Source organism: Suncus etruscus, chromosome 8, assembly GCF_024139225.1.
Source record: "Suncus etruscus isolate mSunEtr1 chromosome 8, mSunEtr1.pri.cur, whole genome shotgun sequence".
Classification (NCBI taxonomy): Eukaryota; Metazoa; Chordata; class Mammalia; order Eulipotyphla; family Soricidae; genus Suncus; species Suncus etruscus.
The window spans coordinates 49,286,392-49,309,082 of record NC_064855.1 but is presented as its reverse complement, the minus strand read 5'-3'; the positions used below and the strand labels follow the sequence as shown (position 1 = coordinate 49,309,082).

The following is a 22,691-nucleotide window of genomic DNA, read 5'->3' as shown; positions in this document are numbered from 1 at the left end:
TAAACAATGAAAGAATACTGTTTGTGCTGACATTTCTTCTGCCCACCCCACTTTGTAGCTAGAATACTTCAAGTGATTGTTTCCATTCCTCAAATCAGGAAATGCAATGAAGAACTGGATACCTCTATTTAATTTTTAAACTTTACTGGAAACAACTAATCTTAAATCTATTTAAAAGCCCACCAGCTGACTAAACTCTGGTTATTTGGCAGGTTAGTCCAAATCATTTAAAAAGAAATTGAAGCAATTTTCCTTTTAAAAATATTCTTTTGAAAAAGCTTACTTCCTCTCAGTAGACTTGAGATGTAGGACATTAATCATATCATCGAATTACGCAAAATGTTTTAACTGATTGCTGTAAGATCCTCCCAGTACTTAAGAAGAAAAACCTGGAGAATGGCAGGACATCCTGAGACCTGAACTGGTATTGTCTACCCTAAGTGTTGTGTTAGACCTGGGGAAATGAATGAAATGGGCACCATCTCCTAGTATTTAAAAAAAAAAAAAAAATCCCCTCTAACCTCTTCAGGATTCTGAGTTTGTTTCTAACCATAATCCTACCTTATGCTATTGGCTGAAGTACCTTAAAGCTCTTCTATTTTCTTATTTTACATCTGTAGAATACTTTTTATTTTTGACCCTTTATAGGGGGGATGCTCTACTTGGCTGTGCTCAGGCTCTAGGATCAGGGATCATTCTTGTCAGATTCAGGGCACTTTATTGGGGTGCCAGGGGTCAAAAAGGGATCAGTGGCATAACAGACAAGCACCTGACCGCTATACTACGTTTCCGGCACCCCAGAATCCTACTTTAAAAACTGTTCAAGTCTTGATCACTTAAACAGCTCTCAATAACTATTTATCTATCTGTGTCTGTAAACCCATTTTATATTTTCTCTTGTCATAAGACAAGACAGTTTCCTCCAACATCATGGCCTGGCCATGGACCAAGTTTGACTCTGACATCCATTTTAGAGTGATGGTATACAGCACAGTCATCTTTGCACGAATGAAAATCAAAGATTTGACCAGAAAGACCCCGAAGTCTGCAGTCTGGACATCTCTCTAGCAAGGATCTCTCTAATGTGGAGCTCTGTCTGTCTACTAGGGAGGGCGTCAGCCAAACTGAGCCACTGAGTGCCAGGGACTTCAATTGGGGGAAAACTATCTCGAGCTGTTCGGGAAAGGTTGTGGTTGGTTAATGAACATTTTGTGGTTGTGGCTGTTGTGTCGGGGGCGTTTTCTGAGTCTACAAAGATGGAAAAAGTCTCCAGAACTCGGGGAAAGAAATGGCTTTACAGTCCCAGATCTTCTTCCGTCCAGTGCAGTGGGCAGGGGAGTGGAAACTCCCGGCGTCCCGGTCGGGGCCCGGCTGTCAGATTTCCACCGGGGAGGAGGGCGGGCAGCAGCCGTGGGGCTCTTGGCCGGCCGGGCGCGCGGGGCGTAGGGAGGGAGGACGGGCGTGCGGGCGTGCAGAGCAGAGAGCGGCGGGGCGGGAGCAGGGCCAGTAGTGGGAAGGGTGTGGAGGAGTGGAAGGCGCGCGGAGGTTACCCTGACCCGGTGCCGGGGGACGAGGGGGTGCGGAGGGGAGGGTGACCCTGCACCCCGAGCCACCGGTGCGCGAGGGCGACCGAGCCATGCTGCGCCCGCAGCGGGTCCCGGGACCCCCGAGGGTGTCCACGTCTGGAGCCCGGCGTCCCCGGGAGCGTGCGGCATGGGCCACGCGGGAGCGGCGGCGATGAAGGCAGCGCGGGGATAAGATGAGCGGCCCACGGAAGCCGGTGCCCACGCAGCTCCGCCGCTCCATCAGCGAGCACTTGCGCGACTCCACGACCCGAGCCTGGGATCTGCTTTGGAGAAACGTCCGGGAGAGACGGCTGGCAGGTCGGTGACCGCGGGACGCCGGGGCCTCCCGGGACTGGGCCAGGGGGGTCCCCCTCTTCCATCCCCTCCACCCCCAGCTAACACTGACAGCTCGGCTGGGCGCCGCTCTCAGACTAGGCAGATGGGACTGGGGTTGGGGCTACCTAGCAGGGCTTTCCAAACGCTGCGGGGAGAAGGAAATGGATCACTTGGACTGGGTAGGTCCCTGCTGCGCCGCCATCCATCCACCCAGCTCCGTCAATGAATGGGTGTCCTGCTCCAGGCCCTCCCTCTCCCCCGCCCCCAGCATTAGGGCTGCCGGAGTCCCAACTCTCCTTTTCCACGAGGCCCCGGTCCACGGCGTGTGTGGGAGGAGAGCGTTTACACAAGGCAGCGAGGGGTCACAGGCAAAGTTCTGTAGTAAGATAGATAGGAGTGAGATTCGGGAGCAGAAAAGAAAAACTTAGGGAAGGAATTGTAAGAAACTGCCCAGCACTTCAGTCCTATTGGGGAATCACTCCTTGCTTTAGGACTGCCAAAGAGGGACCTCCCTTTTGGAATCCACTGCCCAGAAAGAGAGGAAGAGAGATCTTGACTCACAGCCAAGGGGTCCTTGAGAATCCTATCCAGCCCTGGCACCTTCCCCAGACTCCAAGCTCTGGCCTTACTTCTGTGTGTGCAGCCTGGTCACCATATCTTGGGGGTGGGGATGGGGGAACCCCTGAAGCAGCTAATAGTCTGAGATTCAGACCTCAGATCTGGCTATTTGCCACATTCTACTTTCCCAAATAATGGGTTTACTACTCAGCTCCTACTACTCATCATAGCTGCACGATGTTGTGGACTTGGGATCACTTTTCCAAAGTGTTAGCTGTTGGAAGCTACTCCAGTTAATAGGGCCAAGTAAGACTGAGGTGACCTCAGGGTAGCTCCTGCATTACGAACTGACCACAAGGTGGCCTAGGGAGTTCTAGAGAAGAAAGTTTTGTGGACAGAAGAAAGGGGTTACAAAGGGAGAAATGGGAAATTTCAGTCTGGCCTCTCCCCTCTACTTATTGCAGGAGCGTAGAAATAATATGCTAGATATTCTCGCTTCTTTATGCATGTACTCAGCCACATCTGCGTGGATCTAATAGCATTTGAGTTGAAATGTCCAGAGTCTGTCTTCTGAATTATTAGGCTTGTATCAACCTACTGGTCCAATTGGAAGCAAAGGTTATAGATGATTGCAATGAGGAGTGTAGTGGCATAAAATATCCATCTCATATTTGTTCAATGACACAGGTTGCCTTTTGGTAAGCACCCAAGAAATAAACAAACTTTTCACTCTGAGCCTGGAATTGAGTTATAGTAAACCAAAAGGTTGGACTGTTCGTTTTAAAAGATCTATCTGTGGATCACAGAACTCAACTGATAACAATTAACAACTCTTTTTCTATTATCATGATAAATTTTATCATACACAATGACACCATCAGGTTAGAGAAATTCTTACATTCTAGCAAATGATCTTTGCTTCATAACTTCAGAACATTTACTGCAAATGTCTTCTGTTAGCTTCTGTTATTTAAGTTTGTTAAGTTTGTTAAATCAATAGATCCTCAGGAAATAAGAAGTCTTTCCAGGAGGGCTGCCAAGATTGTGCTGGGTTTTTATAGAAGCTGAGGCCAAAGATGACTGCAGTCATGTCTTTCTCCAAAGGAGACCTGGAAAGGAAGAGAGTGTAGTATAAAGATTTAAAACAAATAGAATTGCTCTAGAATATAATAAATTTTGAATTCATTAAAATTTTGAATTTTACATGGCAATTCAGTTAAGAAGGAAAGGTGAAATGTTGACTGGGAAAGAAATTTTATCTGAAGATTTTATTGTCATGAATATATAAAAATGAATGTTAAAATGGTTTCATAGTAGTGAGTCTAAGTTGTCACAGAGTCACACAACTTTTTTGAAATAGTGGTATGAGTTTTAAAAATATTCAATCAGAATACTAGCCATAATCTGCTTACTACTCCATTCACTGTAAGTGCCAATAGGTTATTCAACTGGGCCAAACAATCCTCTATAAAGTAGCCTTCAAGTTCTGCTTCTCTAAGCAAGCTGGGATGCTTGCCACAAAACCAAGCCAACTCCATGAAGGAGCTTTTAGATGCAAATTGATTTCCTTGGGTTTTCTTGCTAAAGTAGCTAAAATATGGAACTTTGGCTATGGGACACTTCAATACTTAAGTTATTAATGTTGGCATCAATTGTAGGTGTTCTTCATTTGTAAAAGTGTTCTTTATATGGTTCAGTTCACAATATCAAAATAACTAACTACATAATTGCACCCCAGATAAAGCTTATGTTCCACCAAAAACTGATATGAGTCTGTTTACCCTTTATGTCTTTTTCTATTGGATAAAACCCTTTTTACTTTGCGTGAAATTCTGTCCTGAGGGGCTGGAGCGATAGCACAGCAGTAAGGCATTTGTCTTGCATGCGGGCAGTACAAGACATACCCTGTTCTATTCCTGGCATCCTATATGGCCCCCTGTGCCTGCCAAGAGCGATTTCTGAGTACAGAGCCAGGATTAACCCCTGAGTATTCCTGGGTGTGACTCAAAGGAAACAAACAAACAAGCAAACAAAAAAAATTCTATCTTGCAAGAAAAAGAACTACAACATTCAGAAGAATTGCAGCCGGTGAATTTCTATACCATGGGGCCATATTTGAATAGAGAAATATTCAAGTATTTGGAAATATAGAAGCAGAATAAATTCTTTTTAGTTTGTTTTGAGGCCATACTTTCAGGGGTCATAACTTAATCCCGATACTGCATATGCTATCTTTCTTAGTAGGGCTCAAGGGACTGGGGTGCTGGGTATAGCTGTATGCAAGGCAAGTGCAAGGTCAGCTGTATGTAAGGCAATTGTCCTACCAACTCTACTATCTCTCTAGACCCTAAAAGCATTTCTTGACACTCATTGTAGTGACACAAATAATGAAGCTAATAGAAATGTTTGATAGATGTACAAATAAGTTCCTTTAAAACAAATGCTAAAACTGAGTTTATAAATTTGTGAGTTCTTTAATGTCTTTCCAGTTCTATAGTAGCTGCCAATTTTTATATATCAGATTTATATTTTTGACAATGCATACTTTTTCATTTTTCTGAGACTCTAACCTCAAAAACATGAACAAGAGTTTTTTTTCCTCTCCCGTCACCTCAAAATGGATCATTGCAGGGATGTGCTTGTTTTGTTCATTCACAATATTACAAAACTAGTGTTCCAGGCAAGAGTCTAACTCAAGTTTTCGCAAGTCAAATACCATCTGAGCCCATTTTCTGTTATTCTACATAGTCGCCTGTATGGCTTTATGGAGATAGCTTTACCTCCCATTTTTTCTTTAAAATTTGGCTTGCTGTTATTTGCAAGCTTTATTTTTTAATTTAAGAACTGTGACTTACCAAATTACTGATAGTTCAGTTTTAGATATGTAATGTTTAATCCCACCACCAGAGTCTACCTCCTTTCACCAGTGTTCTTAATTCCCCCACTCCACGCTCATTTTCCAGCCTGCTACATTGATAAGCACATTTTAAAGTTTAGTGGTCGGGGCCAGAGAGATAGCATGGAGGTAGGGCATTTGCCTTGCATGCAGAAGGTCAGTGGTTCGAATCCCGGCATCCATATGGTCCCCCGAGCCTGCCAGGAGCAATTTCTGAGTGTAGTACCAGGAATAACCCCTGAGTGCTGCCGGGTGTGACCAAAAAAAAAAAGTTTAGTGGTTGTAGTTTGTTTGTTCTTTAAGAATAACCAAATTAGGGACCGGAGAGATAGCACGGTGGTAGGGCATGTGCCTTGCACGCAGCCAATGGTGATTTGAATCCCAGCATCCTATATAGTCCCCCGAGCCTGCAAGGAGCGACTTCTGAGTGCAGAGCTAAGAGTACTACCCCTGAGTGCTGCTGGGTGTGACCCCCCTCCAAAAAAAAAAGAATAACCAAATTAATTGGTACAAAAATGCTCCAGTTTTCTTCCTGACAGTGATAAGACAATGTACCTAAGAAATCTTACTCACAGATCACTCTATTGGACTAGGTCAGATATGAACTTAGAGTTTTACAACAAATACATGTAGCTTTTACAGCCCCTATGTGGCTTTTGCTGTCTAATATATCCCCTGTACTGTAAGCAGAACAGCAGAGGCTCTAAGAATGAGTTGCTGTCATAAAGCCTAAGGGCATAGTAGGTTCCTTCAAGGTGGATAAGCTAAAGGTTCTTTTGGTTTCTCCTATTCACTAATCAGTCATCAGTATTTATGATTAAAACATAATGTATATGGTAATCTGGAGCCATAATACAGCAGGTTAAGTGTGTACCTTTCATATGGTCCCCTAACCCATGCCAGGAGTAATTCCTGAGCACAAAAACAGGAGTAAACAAAAGCACACCAAGAATGTTCCAAAAAAGCCATTATTTTTTTTTTTAATTTTCTCTTCTTGGGAACTTCAGAATGTTTAGTGATCAGGAACCTATGTCATCAGGGTTAGGTTCAGGACATCAGACTCCACCTACGTGTTTTCTGAGCAGCTGGGCCATCTTCTGGACCCTTTCTAGGATCCTTACCAACAGAACTATTAGGATTATATCAGCACATAAGGGCAAAAAGGGGTTGACAGAGGCCTCACACTTTCCAGGAAAGTCTTTGAAATTACTTAGTAACTTTTAGGTCTCTTTTATCAGAGATCACAAACATGGGTCTATCCTGAACACCTCAGAGCATCATGTGGAAGCATTAGGATCTAAACTCATGACCTCAACCTTTCCAGGCAAGCACCTTGAGCCACTCAGCCACCTTTCTGGCCACAAACAATTTTTAACTTTTACAACATCATTAAGTTTTTTAGACAGCAGCATACCCTTTAACTCTCAGTGTTTGTAAGCAACTTGAACTACTTTTCAAACATTAAGATCTGAGAAAATCCAAATGAGTTTCTTTCTTTCATTTTTTTTTTGCCTCCGTTATTTTAAAGCCCTCCTCTATTTTAATGAAAATTTAATCCATATGTTTGATTCCTTTAGGTTCACATAACAATATTTAGGTAGCCTGTGAACTAATTGATATCCAAGTCTTTTGATCTCTTTTATAGTCTCATTTTAAATCATTTTCCTTAGACACAGGAAGTTATATCACTGCCAAGAACAAACTAACTTAAAACACTGAAAAGTTTGACTTTCATTTGAGAAACACTAATTCCACAAAATTTCAGTGAGTTCTTGTCATGTTAAGACAGGTTTATCTATTCCCAAAGTCAACAGTAGCATCCTGTGATGTGATGTAGAGTGGGATCAAGAATAGAAAATGAGCCATTAAAAAAGTTCCTTATTAAAATCTAAATGTTTCCCATGATATCAGAAAGTAAGTATGATACTAGCTGAACAGTTTATATCAAAGCCCCATCTCCCTTTTCTAAAAATAACGTTACTATAAAGAATAGGAAGGGTTGTTTGTGCAAGTTTTGTTTTTAACTTCTCTTTAAAAGTAAAGATTGTGTGCATTTATATGTGATTTATATTAACAATAGAATAAAATCAGCAGCAAACAATATATAAGTTTTATCTGAGAAATAGAATAATCAAGGTTCTCAGACTTTACCACACATGGAATCATCTAGAGCCTTTTAAAAATAAAAAATGCACTGGCCACCTCCCAGGAATTCTGGTTCTATTCACATCTGACCTCAGGATCAATAGTTTTTAAAACTCCTCAGATGGTTCTAATATGTAGTCCTGATTAAGAACCACTGACTTACATTAACTGCCATGTGGTATCCCTCAGAAGTCTGTGTCAAGTACAAGGTCATATTCTGAAGTTGTTAAAAAAAAAAAAGGTTTGCTTTAGGGAGCTTGCTTTAGAAATGCTTTACCATTTTATGGGGACAGGAAGAAAGGGAAAAAAAATAACTGTGCCTGGAGCAAAATGAAAATAGTTGGTAGGAGTAGGTGGAAGGAGAGAATGTCAGAGATAGGTAGGGTCAGACTATAAGATCAAGTTGGGTCTTGTTGCCAGAGAAGAAGTTTGGATTTGGTAATATGTGTTGTAAGAAGCAAAGAAGTTTAAGCATAGTGACAGTACCTGAATAAATCATTACGGACTGGTTAGTGCAAGTAGTTATGGACTACAGTGATAGAGAAATGGAGAGAAAGGGACAGATTTTGAGTATATATTTAAAATAAAGACATACTGCTGACAGTAGTGGAGAGGAGATAAGAATCCATAGCCTAGGGGCTGGAGAGATAGCACAGTGGTAAGGTGTTTGCCTTAGATGTAGTGGTAAGGTGTTTGCCTTAGATGCAGAATGGTGGTTCGAATCCCAGCATCCCATATGGTACCCTGAACCTGCCTGGACTGATTTCTGAGCATAGAGGCAGAGGTAACCCCTGAGCTGTCGGGTGTGACCCAAAAACCATAAATAAATAAATAAATAAATAAATAAATAAATAAATAAATAAATAAATAAATAAGAAGAAGAATCCATAGCCTAAGCCTGGTACTTGAGCTATCTTGGGGACACTGGTACTTGAGCTATCTTGGGGACACTGAAAGATTTAGCTGTAGCAGTTAGAAACGGAACATTTGATTTGAGGTGAGGTGGTAAATAGGCAGGGAGAAATTATTATTTGACCAAGTTGGACCAAAGATGCCTATTACACTTATTAAAGTGCAACTCAAATATTTTGATATACTGAGACAGAGAGTTAATAAGCAGGTCATTTGCCTTGTAAATGGCCCACCAACATTCAATCCTTGGCATCTCATATAGTCCCCTGAGCACTACCCAGAGTAATTCCTGAGTGCAGAGTCAGGAGTAATCCCTGAACATTGCTGGGTGTGACCTCCAAACAAACAAAAACAAACAAAAATTTATATCCTATTGAGAGAAAAGGCAAAGCCAGAGATTAAAATCTGGGAATTAGTGACATAACTATTATTGAGACTAAATCGAAAGAACTACTTAGGAAGATAATAGAAATACATAATAAATAATATTATTCCTTCCCCCCCATTCAGAACTCCTTTTATCCTCTCATTCCCCCAATCCTTACTCATAATCCCTTTCTAGTTAACCCTCTTTACCCTTAGTAGGTACAAAATCTGACCTCTTAACCCAGTAAGCCAACACCCAGCTTCCAAAGCGAAAGAATACCCTCTTGGTCCCAAATCTCATGCCCTGGCAAGAAGCTACAACCACTAGCCTGCTGACCCATTTTATGTGGCCCATCTTTTTACCCATCCCCCTAATGTGGACTGTTGCATGCTACCAGATTCAGCTCCAGAAGGACCCCCAGTCAAAGGCCACCACCTGATTCCTTACTGCTGCTAACCACTTCTCAAATTCAATAAGACTACAGTGTGGGATGAAAAAGCGCTAGCACCTCTGCAAGAATATCTCAAAAGTCTTAACGGGGATGTCTATATTTTCTTTGTATGTTCGATACCTGAGTAGTTATACTGCTTAGTGTGTTTATTTTTAAAGAAATAGGTAGCCTCCTCCATCCTATTTTAATGGTTAATTTTTCATTTATATATATTTGTTAATTTCACTTGTTTTAGTTCTACTTGGCACTAAATCCTAGAAGAAAAAGTCCTGTTTGGGATAAAAGCCCAGGACAAAAACAGGGCAGTGAATGTAAAGCCTATCATTCTTACCCCCAGAGGCACCAGCAATGGCACCAGCACTGTTCCCTTTTTGCATAGGCATAATAAAAAAAACAGGGAAATCTTATGTATGGAAACAAACTCTTATCTACTAGGGATGAGAGTCCTTACATTTTATAGTACAGGGATACCTCCCACCCTGAACTCACGTGTCATGAGGACATGACCCCATATGATCAGACAGTGACCATTCAATGTGGAACCCCAGATTCCAAATGAAGAAGCAACACAGCTCCCTATAACAGTACCAGGAACCAAATTCCCCCAGGAAGTTCCTAATACTGCTCTGGCACCAATTCGTGACAGGTTGATACAACAACCTGACAATGAGAAAACAGCAAAAACTTGATCCAAGAAAGGTTACCCTATCACATCATCTAATGGTAAAATTAAATCAGAAGACACGCTGTCCTTTGATCTGTGCAAAAACCAAGATCACTGGGGCTGGCGAGGTGGTGCTAGAGGTAAGGTGTCTGCCTTGCAAGTGCTAGCCAAGGAAAGATCATGACCGCAGTTTGATCCCCCGGCATCCCATATGGTCCCCCAAGCCAGAGGCAATTTCTGAGCACTTAGCCAGGAGTAACTCCTGAGCATCAAACGGGTGTGGCCCTAAAAACAAACACACACACACACACACACACTCAAAACAAGACCACTAATTTCAGAAGACAGACTATGACAACCACGACTGGGAAGAAGTTTTCCTGGGACCAATAAGAAAGATCCTAGCCTATGCTTCAGCCTAGGAGTTGTACAAAAACCAAGATTTCTAATCTCAGAATTCTGACTTTGACAACCATGTTTGAGCAGAACATCTGATACCTTAAGGAAAGACTCTATCCTAGGCTTCAACCTAGGATCTGAGCAAAACCAAAAATCACTAATTACAGAAGACTGATTACAACAAACATGATGGAACAGATCTTCTAGAACCATAACAAAAGACTATCCTAGATGTTGTTCTATGACCCAATGAAATACCAAGATCTCTAACTACAGAGGATTGATTTTTGTCATCCAAAACTGAGCTTGAAAGTTTCCTGGCACCATAAAAAAACATGAGGTTTATCGTTAATGAGCATGTATGGAGCCCATAGTTGCTCCCATGACAGTATGCTTCAATGGTGGAGAAACTGTGTACCTCCTAGGCCAAGGGTATTCCTTCTAATTTCCCCAATACTTATTGTGCCTATGCAAACACACACACACACACACACACACACACACACACACACAAAGCTTACCACACCAGTCCTTTTTTTCCCCTAGTGGTTGTGGTTTTGATGATGATTTTTTGTTGCTGCTGCTGTGCTTTTTGTCATTGCTTTTTTTATTTCTTTTTGATTTTTTTCTTTTAATTTTTTTCCTCTCTTCTTTTGAATTGATATTTATAGCCTCTAGACATATTCTCCCCAGCATTGTTTTTTCTTCCTTCCTTCCTTCCTTCCTTCCTTCCTTCCTTCCTTCCTTCCTTCCTTCCTTCCTTCCTTCCTTCCTTCCTTCCTTCCTTCCTTCTTTCCTTCCTTCCTTCCTCCCTCCCTTCCTCCCTCCCCTCCCTCCCCTCTCTCCCTCCCTCCCTTCCCTCTCTCCCTCCCTCCCTCCCTCCCTCCCTCCCTCCCTCCCTCCCTCCCTCCCTCCCTCCCTCCTTCCTTCCTTCCTTCCTTCCTTCCTTCCTTCCTTCCTTCCTTCCTTCCTTCCTTCCTTCCTTCCTTCCTTCCAAAAAACCCCACAGAACTTGAATCATCTTATTCTCCCTCATAGTCTGAGGGGGGGGGGAATGGATGGTACCAGAAACAACCAGTCATATGAACATTGAGTGGAAATAAAAATTGATCAGACTTAAGCACCAAACCCAAAGTCAATGACAACAGAATAGATTCCCAATCTATAACAACCTATACACAAAAGAGATCTGTTACACTAGCAGTTCATGGTACAAAGGGGAGAGGTATGGGATTCATGTTGGGAACAGGAGTGGAGGGAGGACAACACTAGTGGGAATAGCCCTAATTCTTTGTCACTATGTACCTTAAATATTACTGTGAAAGACTTGTAATACACTTTGATCAGAATAAAAAATATTTAAAAATAGAGATGATCAGCACCAAGTCATGGGTGTATTTATTTAGAACACAGCATCTAGATAGGGAGTACAGATAACTATTTATATGCTACATCTCTGAAGAATTAGAAAAGCATTCACACTTTTCCTAACTAATCATTATTTTGGTGTAGGGGTGGGATGGGATGTTCAACCACACTAGGCAGTGCTCAGGGCTAACTCCTGGCTTTGTGCCTATGGATCACTCCTGGTGGTGCTTGGGGACCAAATCAGGGTTGGTCACATACAAGACAAAGCTTACCTCCTGTACTATATCTCTAATACTTAACTAACTCACCATCCCTTTTTAAAAATATTTTAATTGCATTAATGTCAGATACATAGTTACAAAGTTATTCATCATTGAGCTTCAGTCATACAATATCTAACATCCATCCCTCCATCAATATTCCCATATTCCCTCACGCCTTCCCCAGTCACACTCCATACTGTCTGCCTCTGAGGCAGACATTTTTCTTCTCTCTTTGTCTCTTTCTCTCTATCTCTGTCTCTCTGTATCTCTCTCTTTATATCTCTTTTTTTCCTTTTGCAATATTGGTTTGCAATATTGTTACTGAGAGATATAATGTATATCCAGTTAGCTCAGGGGTCTCAAACTGGCGGCCCCACATTTTGTGGCCCGTGGCCGACCTTCAAATATCGCAGTATTCGCGATTATTTGCTTACCAAATAATCGCAAGAAAAATTGCATTAGTAAGAAAAAAATCGCATTAAACATTCAAATAAATACCCCGAGCAGTTTGCTATTTTTAGCAATTTTTTTCTTACTAATGCGATTTTTTATTGTGAATATTCAATAAGCGAATAATCACTTGCATTATCGGAGGCCTAAGGGAGAGAAGGGAGAGAAGTTCATTACAGAATTAGATATTGTCATACCTTCATCATGACTTCATCAAAGCCTGCAGTGAAGAGAAAGATTGATGACGAGCACAGACAATTTCAGGTAAAGTGGGAGACGCAGTATTTCTTTGTTGAGCACAGGGGCATCCCCACTTGTCTTATTTGCTCAGGGAAAGTTGCAGTGCACAAGGAATACAACTTGAAATGCCATTATGCAACTAAACATGCTGAGGAATGTGCAAAATATCAAGGAAATGAGAGAGCCAAGAGGGTTGCCAGTCCTAAAGCATGTTTAATGAGGCAACAAGATTTCTTCAAGAAAGCAACCAAAGAGAATGTTGCATCAGTTGAAGCTAGTTACACGGTTAGTGAGATGATGGCTAAGGAAGGAAACCATTCACAGAAGGTTAAAAAATGCATGTTACAGGCTGCAAGTACTATCTGTCCAGAAAAGAAAGGTCAGTTTAGCAAAATCAGGCTTTCTGCCAACACTGTGGCAGAGCGCATTTCTGACATGTCAAATGACATCATCAACTGTGTGAGAAAGCCAAATGTTTTTTATGTATATTCAGTTGCTCTTGACGAGGGCACAGATATAACAAATACTGTGCATGCAGCTCACAATTTATGTCCATGGTGTTGATTGCAATTTTGAATTGACAAAGGAGCTGCTCACAATAATTCCAATACATGGCCAGACCACTGCTAATGAGATATTTCGGCATCTGTGTGATGTCATTGAGAATGTAGGTTTGCCATGGAAGAGGTTTGTTGGAATAATAACCAATGAAGCACCATCAATGACAGGGAGGAAAAATGGACTGGTGGCAGTTTTTCAAAAAAAAAACTTGAAGAGGAGGGAGTAGAGAAGGCCATTGCTCTTCACTGCATTATCCATCAGTAGGCCCTTTGCAGTATATGCCTGCTGTGTGACAATGTGAGGTCTGTTGTTGTGAAATGCATCAACCAAATCAGATCCAGGGGCTTAAAGCACAGGAAGTTCCATGCTTTTTTAGAGGAAATGGAGTCAGAATATGGAGATATGCTCTATTTCACCGAGGTACATTGGCTCAGTAGGGGAAATGTCCTGAAAAGATTTTTTTCAGTTGAGAGAAGAAGTGAAAGCCTTCATGGAGAAGGATGGGAATGCTGTTTCTGAGTTGAGTGATCACAAATGGTTCATGGGCTTAGCTTTTCTTGTTGACATCACACATAATCTGAATGTACTAAACAAGATGTTACAAGGCCCAGGACAGCTTATCAGTGCTGCCTATGAGAACGTGAGAGCATTCTCCACAAAAGTTGTGTTCTGGAAATCCCAGCTCTCTCAGAAAAACCTTTGCCATTTCTCAGCATGCAAGTAACTTATGGATGCAGGCATACCATTCAGTGGTGAGAAATATGTTGATGCTATTTTTAAGCTAGAGAAGGAATTTGATCACAGATTTGCAGACTTCAAAAAGCACAGAGCCACTTTCCAAATTTTTGTGGGCCCCTTTTCCTTTGATGTGCAAGATGCCCCTCCTGTGCTTCAAATGGAGCTCATTGACCTGCAGTTTAACTCTGATCTCAAAGCCAAGTTCAGGGAGATTAGTGGAAAAGCAGACATGCATGGGCAATTTTTGAGAGAATTGCCCCCCAGCTTCCCTGAGCTTTCCCGAATGTTCAACCGCACCATGTGCCTTTTTGGGAGCACATATTTGTGTGAAAAGTTATTCTCCACATTGAACTTCAAGAAGTCAAAGTACAGGTCTAGACTTAATTATGATCATCTTCAAGCCATACTGAGGGTCTCAACTGCTTCCTTTCTAAAGTCAAATGTGGTTCAGATTTGTGAGAAGCGCTGTCAAGTCTCTGGCAGCAAGGAATAAGCAAAAGATGCCATGTTCAGAAGAACTGTTCATGATCTTCACTCAATGTTCTATTCATGTTCAGAAGAAATAATTAAAACTGTTAATAATGACGTTTGAGGAATTTTGTTTTGTGAAATTCCTTATGCAGCCCTGCCTCACCCCGATTTTGCCTCCTGTGGCCCCAGGTAAATTGAGTTTCAGACCCCTGAGTTAGCTCCTCCTCGTTTTTGCTCAGAGTGATCACTTCTAACTATAATTATCATAGTGGTCCCTTTTCTGCCTAACTGCACTCTCTCACTCTTTGTGACAAGCTTCTTAACATGGACCAGTATTTTTTGCCTTTTGTATTTTTACCATATTTATTTTTATATATATTTACCATTCTTATAGTAGAATTACAGTAGTTCCAGGGCTGGAGAGATAGCAGGGATGTAAGGTATTTGCCTTGCATGCAGAAGGTCAGTGGTTCAAATCCTGGCATCCCATATGGTCACCCAAGCCTGTCAGGAGTGATTTCTGAGCGTAGAGCCAGGAGTAACCCCTGAGCACTGCTGGGTGTGACCCAAAAACCAAAATAAATAAATAAATAAATAAATAAATAAATAAATAAATAAATAAATAAATAAGAATTATAGTAGTGCCATATCAACTAATCTTTCACAACTGATTTATTTATCCTAGACAAATGATAAATCACGCAAATAATTTTTGCTAATAAAATACACCTTTGATGTTTAGGAATCATATTGAAAAGTAAATAGAATAATTTAAGATAACTTTTGCAGGAAAAATTCTCAGGTATGTCCCCATAAGAAATTTATAAAAAAATATTTAAATAAATAAGGGTCCAGTGGGCAGGGCACTTACTTTGCAAACAGCCATCCTAGATTTTATCCCAAGTATCTCATTTGGTCCCTGAGCATCTCTTGGAGATAGCTCTGAGAACAGAGCTAGATATATTCCTCAAGCACAGAACGTATTGCCATAAAAATAAGAAAATAAATAATATATAGTTATTCAATCAAAGTACTCAATAAGTACTCAATACAAATATTCAATAAGAGTACTGCAATGGTTACTATAACTTGTTGGCCATACACACAATGGAGTAAGAGCTATATATTGTAAAAGTGACATCTCCAATGTCTGATTTTGGATAACAATTTGTTTATTTATTTATTTATGGTTTTTGGGTTACACACAGTGATGCTCAGAGGTTATTTCTGGATCTGCGCTCAGAAATTGCTCTTGGCAGGTTCAGGGACCATATGAATGCCAGAATTCAAACCACTGTCTGCCCTGGATTGGCTGCATGTAAGGCAAATGCCCTACTGCTGTACTATCTCTCCAGCTCCAATTTTGGGGAACAGTTTAATAGAAAAAAGCTTAGCATAGTAGAACGTGTATATATTTAGTGTTCCAATATTATGTCTACTTAGATATTATCAGTTGTGGTTAAGACATAACTAAGTTGATTGAAGGAAGGTTTCTCAAAAAGAAAAAGTGAATGATCAATGTATCAAAAGATAGTATAGTGAGTAAAGCACTTCCCTTTCATGCAGCTGGCCCAGGTTTGCTCCCAGCACTGCATTATTGTAAACAAGATAGGGTGCTTCCCTGTTCACAATCAACCTGAGTTCAATACCTAGCACACCTTATGGTCCCCTGAGCCCCACCAGAAGTGATCTCTGAATACAGAGATAGGATTAATCTCTAAGCAACACTAGGTGAAGCCCTCAAAATAAAAATATATAACTAATGCTAATATTTCATGTTTATAGGAATAGTAACAAACTATTTGCCTCTCTAGGGCTGATTTATCTGCAATATTCTAGACAACTTTTTGTGGTAACACAATTTCCTCCTAAAACTGGAGCCAAGAAAAGGCTATGTTAATTAACTGCTGATGTTTGCTCTGAGTATACAAGATAAGCCCACTAGTTAATTGAAAAACCTTTGAAAGATCAACTATATGATATATTTTTGTGAAGTATAACTTAATCAGTTAGAGATAAAGTGTATATTTAGTGAAATATACTCTTTCTTTTATTTACTTATTTATTTTTGGATTTTGGATCATACATGGTAGTGCTTAAGATTACTCCTCGTTCTGTTCAGGGATCACTCTTGACAGGCTCAGGGGACTACTTTGGGGTGCTGGGGATTAAACTCAGTTTGATTGCCTGCAAGGGAAGCATCCTACCTACTATATTACATCTTTGACCCTATGATTATCTTTTTAAACTCTTATACTAATAACCAAGATGATTCATAAAGAAAATCTGTGCATAGAGTTATAGAAGGTTTTGGATTAACTCAGTGGTATATTTTTATTCTGTCCTGTGTAAGTTTAGTAATACTGCAAAACAAAGAAAATTGTGGTGTTAAATGTATACAACAGTCCCAGACATTTTTTTCAGTCTTTTTCAGTATTTAGTCCAAAAACAGATGACTTGAAGGACAAACATTTTTGTCATGTTTGTAGTCAGTCAATACGTATTTATTGAGCCATTAAATAGTATCCTTGTCAAAGCATGTTGGGACTGTAGTTAAGGATATTAATTCGGTACTGTGGTTTTATCCTGGCAAAGCACACAAATTTTAATTTGCTGCTCAAATCATTTAACTTATTTCTTTAACCAGAAATGGAACTAGCTTCCAGAAATTGCAAAAGTCAGTATAGAATAAGCCATGACTACACAATAATGTATTTGCAATTTTTCTTTGTCAAGCCATTTTACATTTTCAAACAGAATACAGAATATTTCCATTGTATCATTTTATCTGAAACACAACTTTTGGAATTATGATTCTGCTATTTTTTGCTATATTACATCATGCTATATACTGTGTTTATTGTATATTTCTTCCATCTTCCTATATAAAAAATTTAAAGACAATAGACATAATTGTGCAAACTCATGAATAGGAATTACTGGTACATAGAAAAGTCTGAACATATGCTTCTTCTCTCTGTCTGGATAAAGAAACATTCTTGGTCGCCTTATATGATATTTGAATGTACCTTCAATGAAAATGTAATATATTCACTGAAATGGTTATCTAAATGGAGCCTGAGCAATATTACAGTGGCTAGTGCATTACCTTGCATGTGGCTGAACAGGTTCGATCCCCATTACCACATAAGGTCCCCCAAGTCTGCTAAGGATAACCCCCCAAAACAGAGGCAGGAGTTAATTCTGAGGGGCTCAGGGTATAGCTCAAATGCAAAGAAAACGTAAAGACTGATGTAAAGGTACATGTATTTGATCATTAAGTAGTGTGATGCTTCACTAACCTACCTCTTCATGAATGGGCACAGTGACATTCCCAATATGGTAAGATAGTATAGTAATGCTTTCTTCTTTTGCTTGATGTTGAAATACATTAATCACAGAAGTCTTTGAAAACAGTAATAGGTTGTACTTTAATGGTCTTTTAAATAAATTCTACTTTTATTTTAATCCTATTTTTTTTATAAAATACAGATTATGTCTTATGAGTGACTGTTAGAATGAAAATGAGTCAAAAGTCTTTATATATTTCAACTGTTGTCTTATAGGCTCTTTTAGTTTTTCCAAAAAGAAGCTCATTGTTTATTTTTTGATATCTAGCTCTTAAATTTAGGTCAAAGTAATAACAACAAATGAAAAAAGTGCTCTCTTAGCACTATATTGAGAGAAAAAGGATCAGAACTAATTGTGACATCAGAATGCATAAAAGCACAACTTTATATTGGTGATTAACATCTGTGAAATTGTTATCAGTACAGTCACAGTGTTGATATAAATATTTGCCACAACTATGACTACGGTCCTGGGAGCAGCATTCGTTTCATTGTGTTGTAAATACATTCATTTTACTTATGGTGCATACAACCATCTAGTGGAGGGTGGAGTTAGTGGTGTTTGGGCTTGATAGAAGACTGTTAGCTTGGTCTCATAATCTAGTGGTTCAGAGCAGCAACTGAAGCCAAAACTAAGTTGAGTCCTGTTTCTATCTCTTAAATAATGAGACCAGCAGCACAATCACTAATGCCAGTGTTCTTCAGTTTTATCATTTTTTAAAAGGATGATAAGCTTTATACTTACCTCATAAGAATTAAACTATGAGAATTAATCTGAGTCAGTATATTGAAGCATTATTGTGATGTCTGGTCCCCTTAAACACTATTGAACTAACCTAAAGAAAAAAAATAAAAAAACAAAGTTATTTGTTTCCCGTTAAAGGAGAGATATGTTAAAGCTTTGCCCTTAAACTGCCTTTCCTTTCATACCAAAATCTATTTGTTCTCTTGTCTTTTGAACACCTTTTGGATCCCATATTTCAATATCTTCTAACGCTGGGATATTAACTTTACTTCCTTTGCTCTGATTAGAATAAAAAATTAAATATTACATCAGTTATCATGGTTGGCAACACATATAAATTCATTAGAGTCATGTTATTTTGATCATTCATTATACTAACAGTTTGTCTTTATAAAATATTAACTATGGTTTGTTCATCAAAATAATTCACAGCTTTAGAAGTCTTCAGCTACGAATTTATTCTAAGCCTTGCCTGAAATGAAATTTTATGAAGACCTAATTAAAGTACAAGAAATTGGGCTAGGTAATATAAGATTTACTTTAGCTTAAAACTCACTGAATATGGAGGCTGGAGAGATAGCAAGGAGGTAAGGCATTTGCCTTGCATGCAGAAGGTTGGTGGTTCGAATCCCGGCATTCCATATTGTCACCTGTGCCTGCTAGGAGCGGTTTCTGAGCATAAAGCCAGGAGTAACCCCTGAGCGCTGCTAGGTGTAAACCAAAAACCAAACCAAAACAAAAATAAAAACTCACTGAATCTTTAGAACTTCATTCATCTAAAAGAATTTAGTGCGTTAAGTTTTTGGTTCCCTCATGTATTTCATAGAATGGACTAATAGACTAGAATGAAGTCAGAAGCACATGCCTATATATCCCAAAATACCTACCAATATTATTCTCCATGCTACTTTGGTTAGCTAGACTCTATTAAAAATAACAACTTAGAACCCTTACCTTCTATAACTGGAACTAAACTGCCAGAATTAGGAAAGTAGATTGGAGTTGAATATCTCAGCAGTCCTTGCACCACCAGGAGGCAGGGCTCCATTCTTTGTAATGTTCAATAAATAGTAATAAATGAGTGGAATTTATTTTGTGCAGCTTTATTTTGTACTGAAATGGGCAAAAGATGTAGCTGGCACTACATTCTGAGAAAGCTCATCTCTTACTGAATCATGACTTGATTTGTGAGGTCACCTTCACTGATGACTTGGTATTATAAAGGGAAAAAAACAGTGATGTGTAAAATCACAGTATATTTAGATCTGTAAGGGATCTGGGAAACACTGCTTGCACATTTATAGTTTATAATTACTTGCTCAGTGTTCCTTGCTTGGGAAAACTAAACTCCCAAGAGAGAGTGTTTTATTGTTTATAGTTCTGACAGCATCATTATGAATTATTAAGGTAATAACATTGCCCTTGGTGTTTGTGTATTTCAAATGATCTTGTTTTAGTTATAAAGTATATTGAGATAACATTTTAATTAGTTTTTAAGGTATTGTGGCCCAGATACAATAGGACTTTGGGACAAATTACAACACTCAATATGCTTGATTTTCAATCATTGTTTTAGAAATGTCTTAATTAGCCTGCTTCTTAATTAAAATTTTGTTTTCAATACCCTTAATAGATTAATACATTAAGTACTTAGATTAAAGCCATTAAATCTATTTCCTATGAAGATTTCACCTAAGGCTACTCACTTAGAGAAAAGGAAATTAGAAGATAAACCTATCATTTATCATCAGGGATTTACTACATATTTCTGTAGCAGTTTATTTTGCCATTATGTTCATCTTTTTCTGGGAAGAAAACTGAAACTGACTGAAGTTTAAGTCATAAAGGCATAAAGTTTAAATCCTCCTTTGCTAATGGGAGCTATACCTAGGAGTCTCCTTTTAATGATGGGGGAAGAAGTATTTCTTCTTTGAATGTTAGGTTCATTGGTTGAGGCAATGCATTTCTCGACAATTGAATTAAAAAAGAAATGCATACATTGGGGCAAAGCAAAAGTTGGACTTTTGCCTTGCATGTGGCCGGCCAACCTGGGTTCAGTTCCCAGAAAGCCATCTCATATGGACCTCTGAGCCTACTAAGAGAGATTTCTGAATGCAAAGCCAAAACACCTGAGTACCACCAGGTGTGGCCTCAAAACAAAACAAAACAAAAAGAAAAAAAAGTGAAGCCCATACATTTTCACTGCTCTTAGTTTACTACAAAGCAGAATGCATATTTCTGATTGGCAGCACAAATAAGGCCAGTCCTGTTCATCATCAGTCTGGGCTATGCTGTAAGATAGCAGACGAGCCTGACAACCAGCCCTGGCACAAAGGTGGGCAAGGTGGGTGGCCGGCAGGAGAATCAAGTGACAATGTCTTACAAATGTCTTAGTAAATATTTTCTGTGTGTTTGGCTCTGAACCTAATAGAAGTATTAGATTTTAAATAGCTTTATTCAGCAGCCCTAATATATTTACCTTCCTCATAAGAAATCCATAGAAGTGAATTAAAGCTTAACAACCCAATTAATAAGAACCAGAAATTCAAGCTTTAACTATCACTCTGGAAAAGGTTTCCTATATCAGTGCTCAAAAGCCATTATTTCCTTTTGTGTCTCAATTTGCTTTAAGGTTGCAAGCAACTCAAAAAAAGGACAATGTCTTATTAAGTGTGGATAGTCAGTTGCCCCAATACAATAGCTGGGATACAGCAGGTATTCAGTGAATCCTTGTTGAAATAATTAATTAGTATTAATTAATTGATTTTCTACATTGCCTATGGTAAGCCAGACTTGTGCTAAGGACTTCACACATTTTCTCTTTTGATGCCACACTTTGGAGCAATTATCATCAGTGTTACTATCAGTACCTACAGCGATTTGCTGTGATTTAGAAGTCATCTTCTCTGGATGTATAATTTAGAAAGCAATTAGAAAATGGTACCTTCTCTGCAAAAAATGCAACACCCTGATTAAGTGAATTTACTCTGCCTGAAATGGAACCGCCAGGGTTTTCCTATGCATTTGTTCTGTGTAGCTATCAGCTTGTACAGTTTTATGTGGTGGATCTGCATACTATTACTATCCCCACTTCATACATAAGAAAACCAAGGCTAGCAAAGGCTATGTAATTAGTTTGAGCCATATACATATTGATGTAAATATGTGCAAGTACAGCAGAATTCACCTGATAAGACTTGTGAAAATCTAATGACTCCCTTGACCCCTCTTTGTAGTCATAGTCTGGCACTTAGAAAGTTCAGAAATGCCATAGTGACAATATGTTATTGTTGCCCAAGTTCTGCCCTACTCTTGCCACAGGGCATGTAATGTGGAAGTGATCCAGACATTCTGGCATCTCAAGGCCTTCCTGGTAATGAGAATGTTAACAGTGAAGACTATGAATGATGATCTTAATATTTGTGCAATACTTTATGACTAGTTTTAAATCAATAGGTGTTCACAAAGTTCTTTGGGATTGATGCTATGAGCTCTACTTCCTTAATGAGAAAAATGAGGATAAGCAAAACGGTGTGGCTACACAGGGCCCTGGGACCTCGAGGGCCAGAGGGGCATTTGAATACAGACTATTTCTGGTCTCTATGTTGCTTTGCAACGTGAAGTCTGCCCCAGAACATATATGCTCAGAACATCTGTTCTGTTTACCTGGTACAAAGACAGAGACAGAGTGAGAATATGTACTGGGGGTGGGGCCTAGTGGCAGTGTTTCTAACAGGCTTCCTTGGTGATTTTTATTGTTTGTTTATAGTCTGCCAGGTACTGTCTTCCCACCAGTGACTGAGAAATACTCTGAAATCTGATTATTTCAGGCTCCATGCCATGTGCTATGCAATGTCTTCCCATTCTAAGACTCTTATCTCCTTTCTTTCTAATCAAATGTTCCCCATTCTCACCAACTGACTCAGGTTTTTAGTTACTTGGTTGCTAGTGCTACTGCTTGGCAGTGATTTCCACTCCATTTTGGAGTGTCCATTTGCAGTGAATTGGAGTGTGAGGGAGAAAGAAGACCAAGGTTTTGTGGATCAGGCCTCTGATTAGTGCTTTCCCATATCATCCTATGACCCAAATCCATTAGAATTAATTTAATTTAATTGGTTTAGGGTTTACTGCTGATTCTGTGCTCAGAAATCACTCCTTGCAGTACTGGAGGACTTCATGCAGGTTAGGGATTAAATTGGGTTTATGCTTTAT

General features: G+C 39.5%; 1 protein-coding gene across 1 annotated transcript in view; it reads left to right on the top strand.

The window, feature by feature from the left end:
• Positions 1 to 1,610: 1,610 nt before the first annotated feature.
• STARD13 (StAR related lipid transfer domain containing 13) overlaps positions 1,611 to 22,691 on the top strand; it is a 273,101-nt gene continuing 252,020 nt past the window's right edge. The window contains exon 1 of the mRNA XM_049778753.1: positions 1,611 to 1,883. Coding sequence (XP_049634710.1) covers positions 1,760 to 1,883 — 124 coding nt within the window. The 5' untranslated portion in view covers positions 1,611 to 1,759. The remainder of the gene's footprint in view (positions 1,884 to 22,691) is intronic.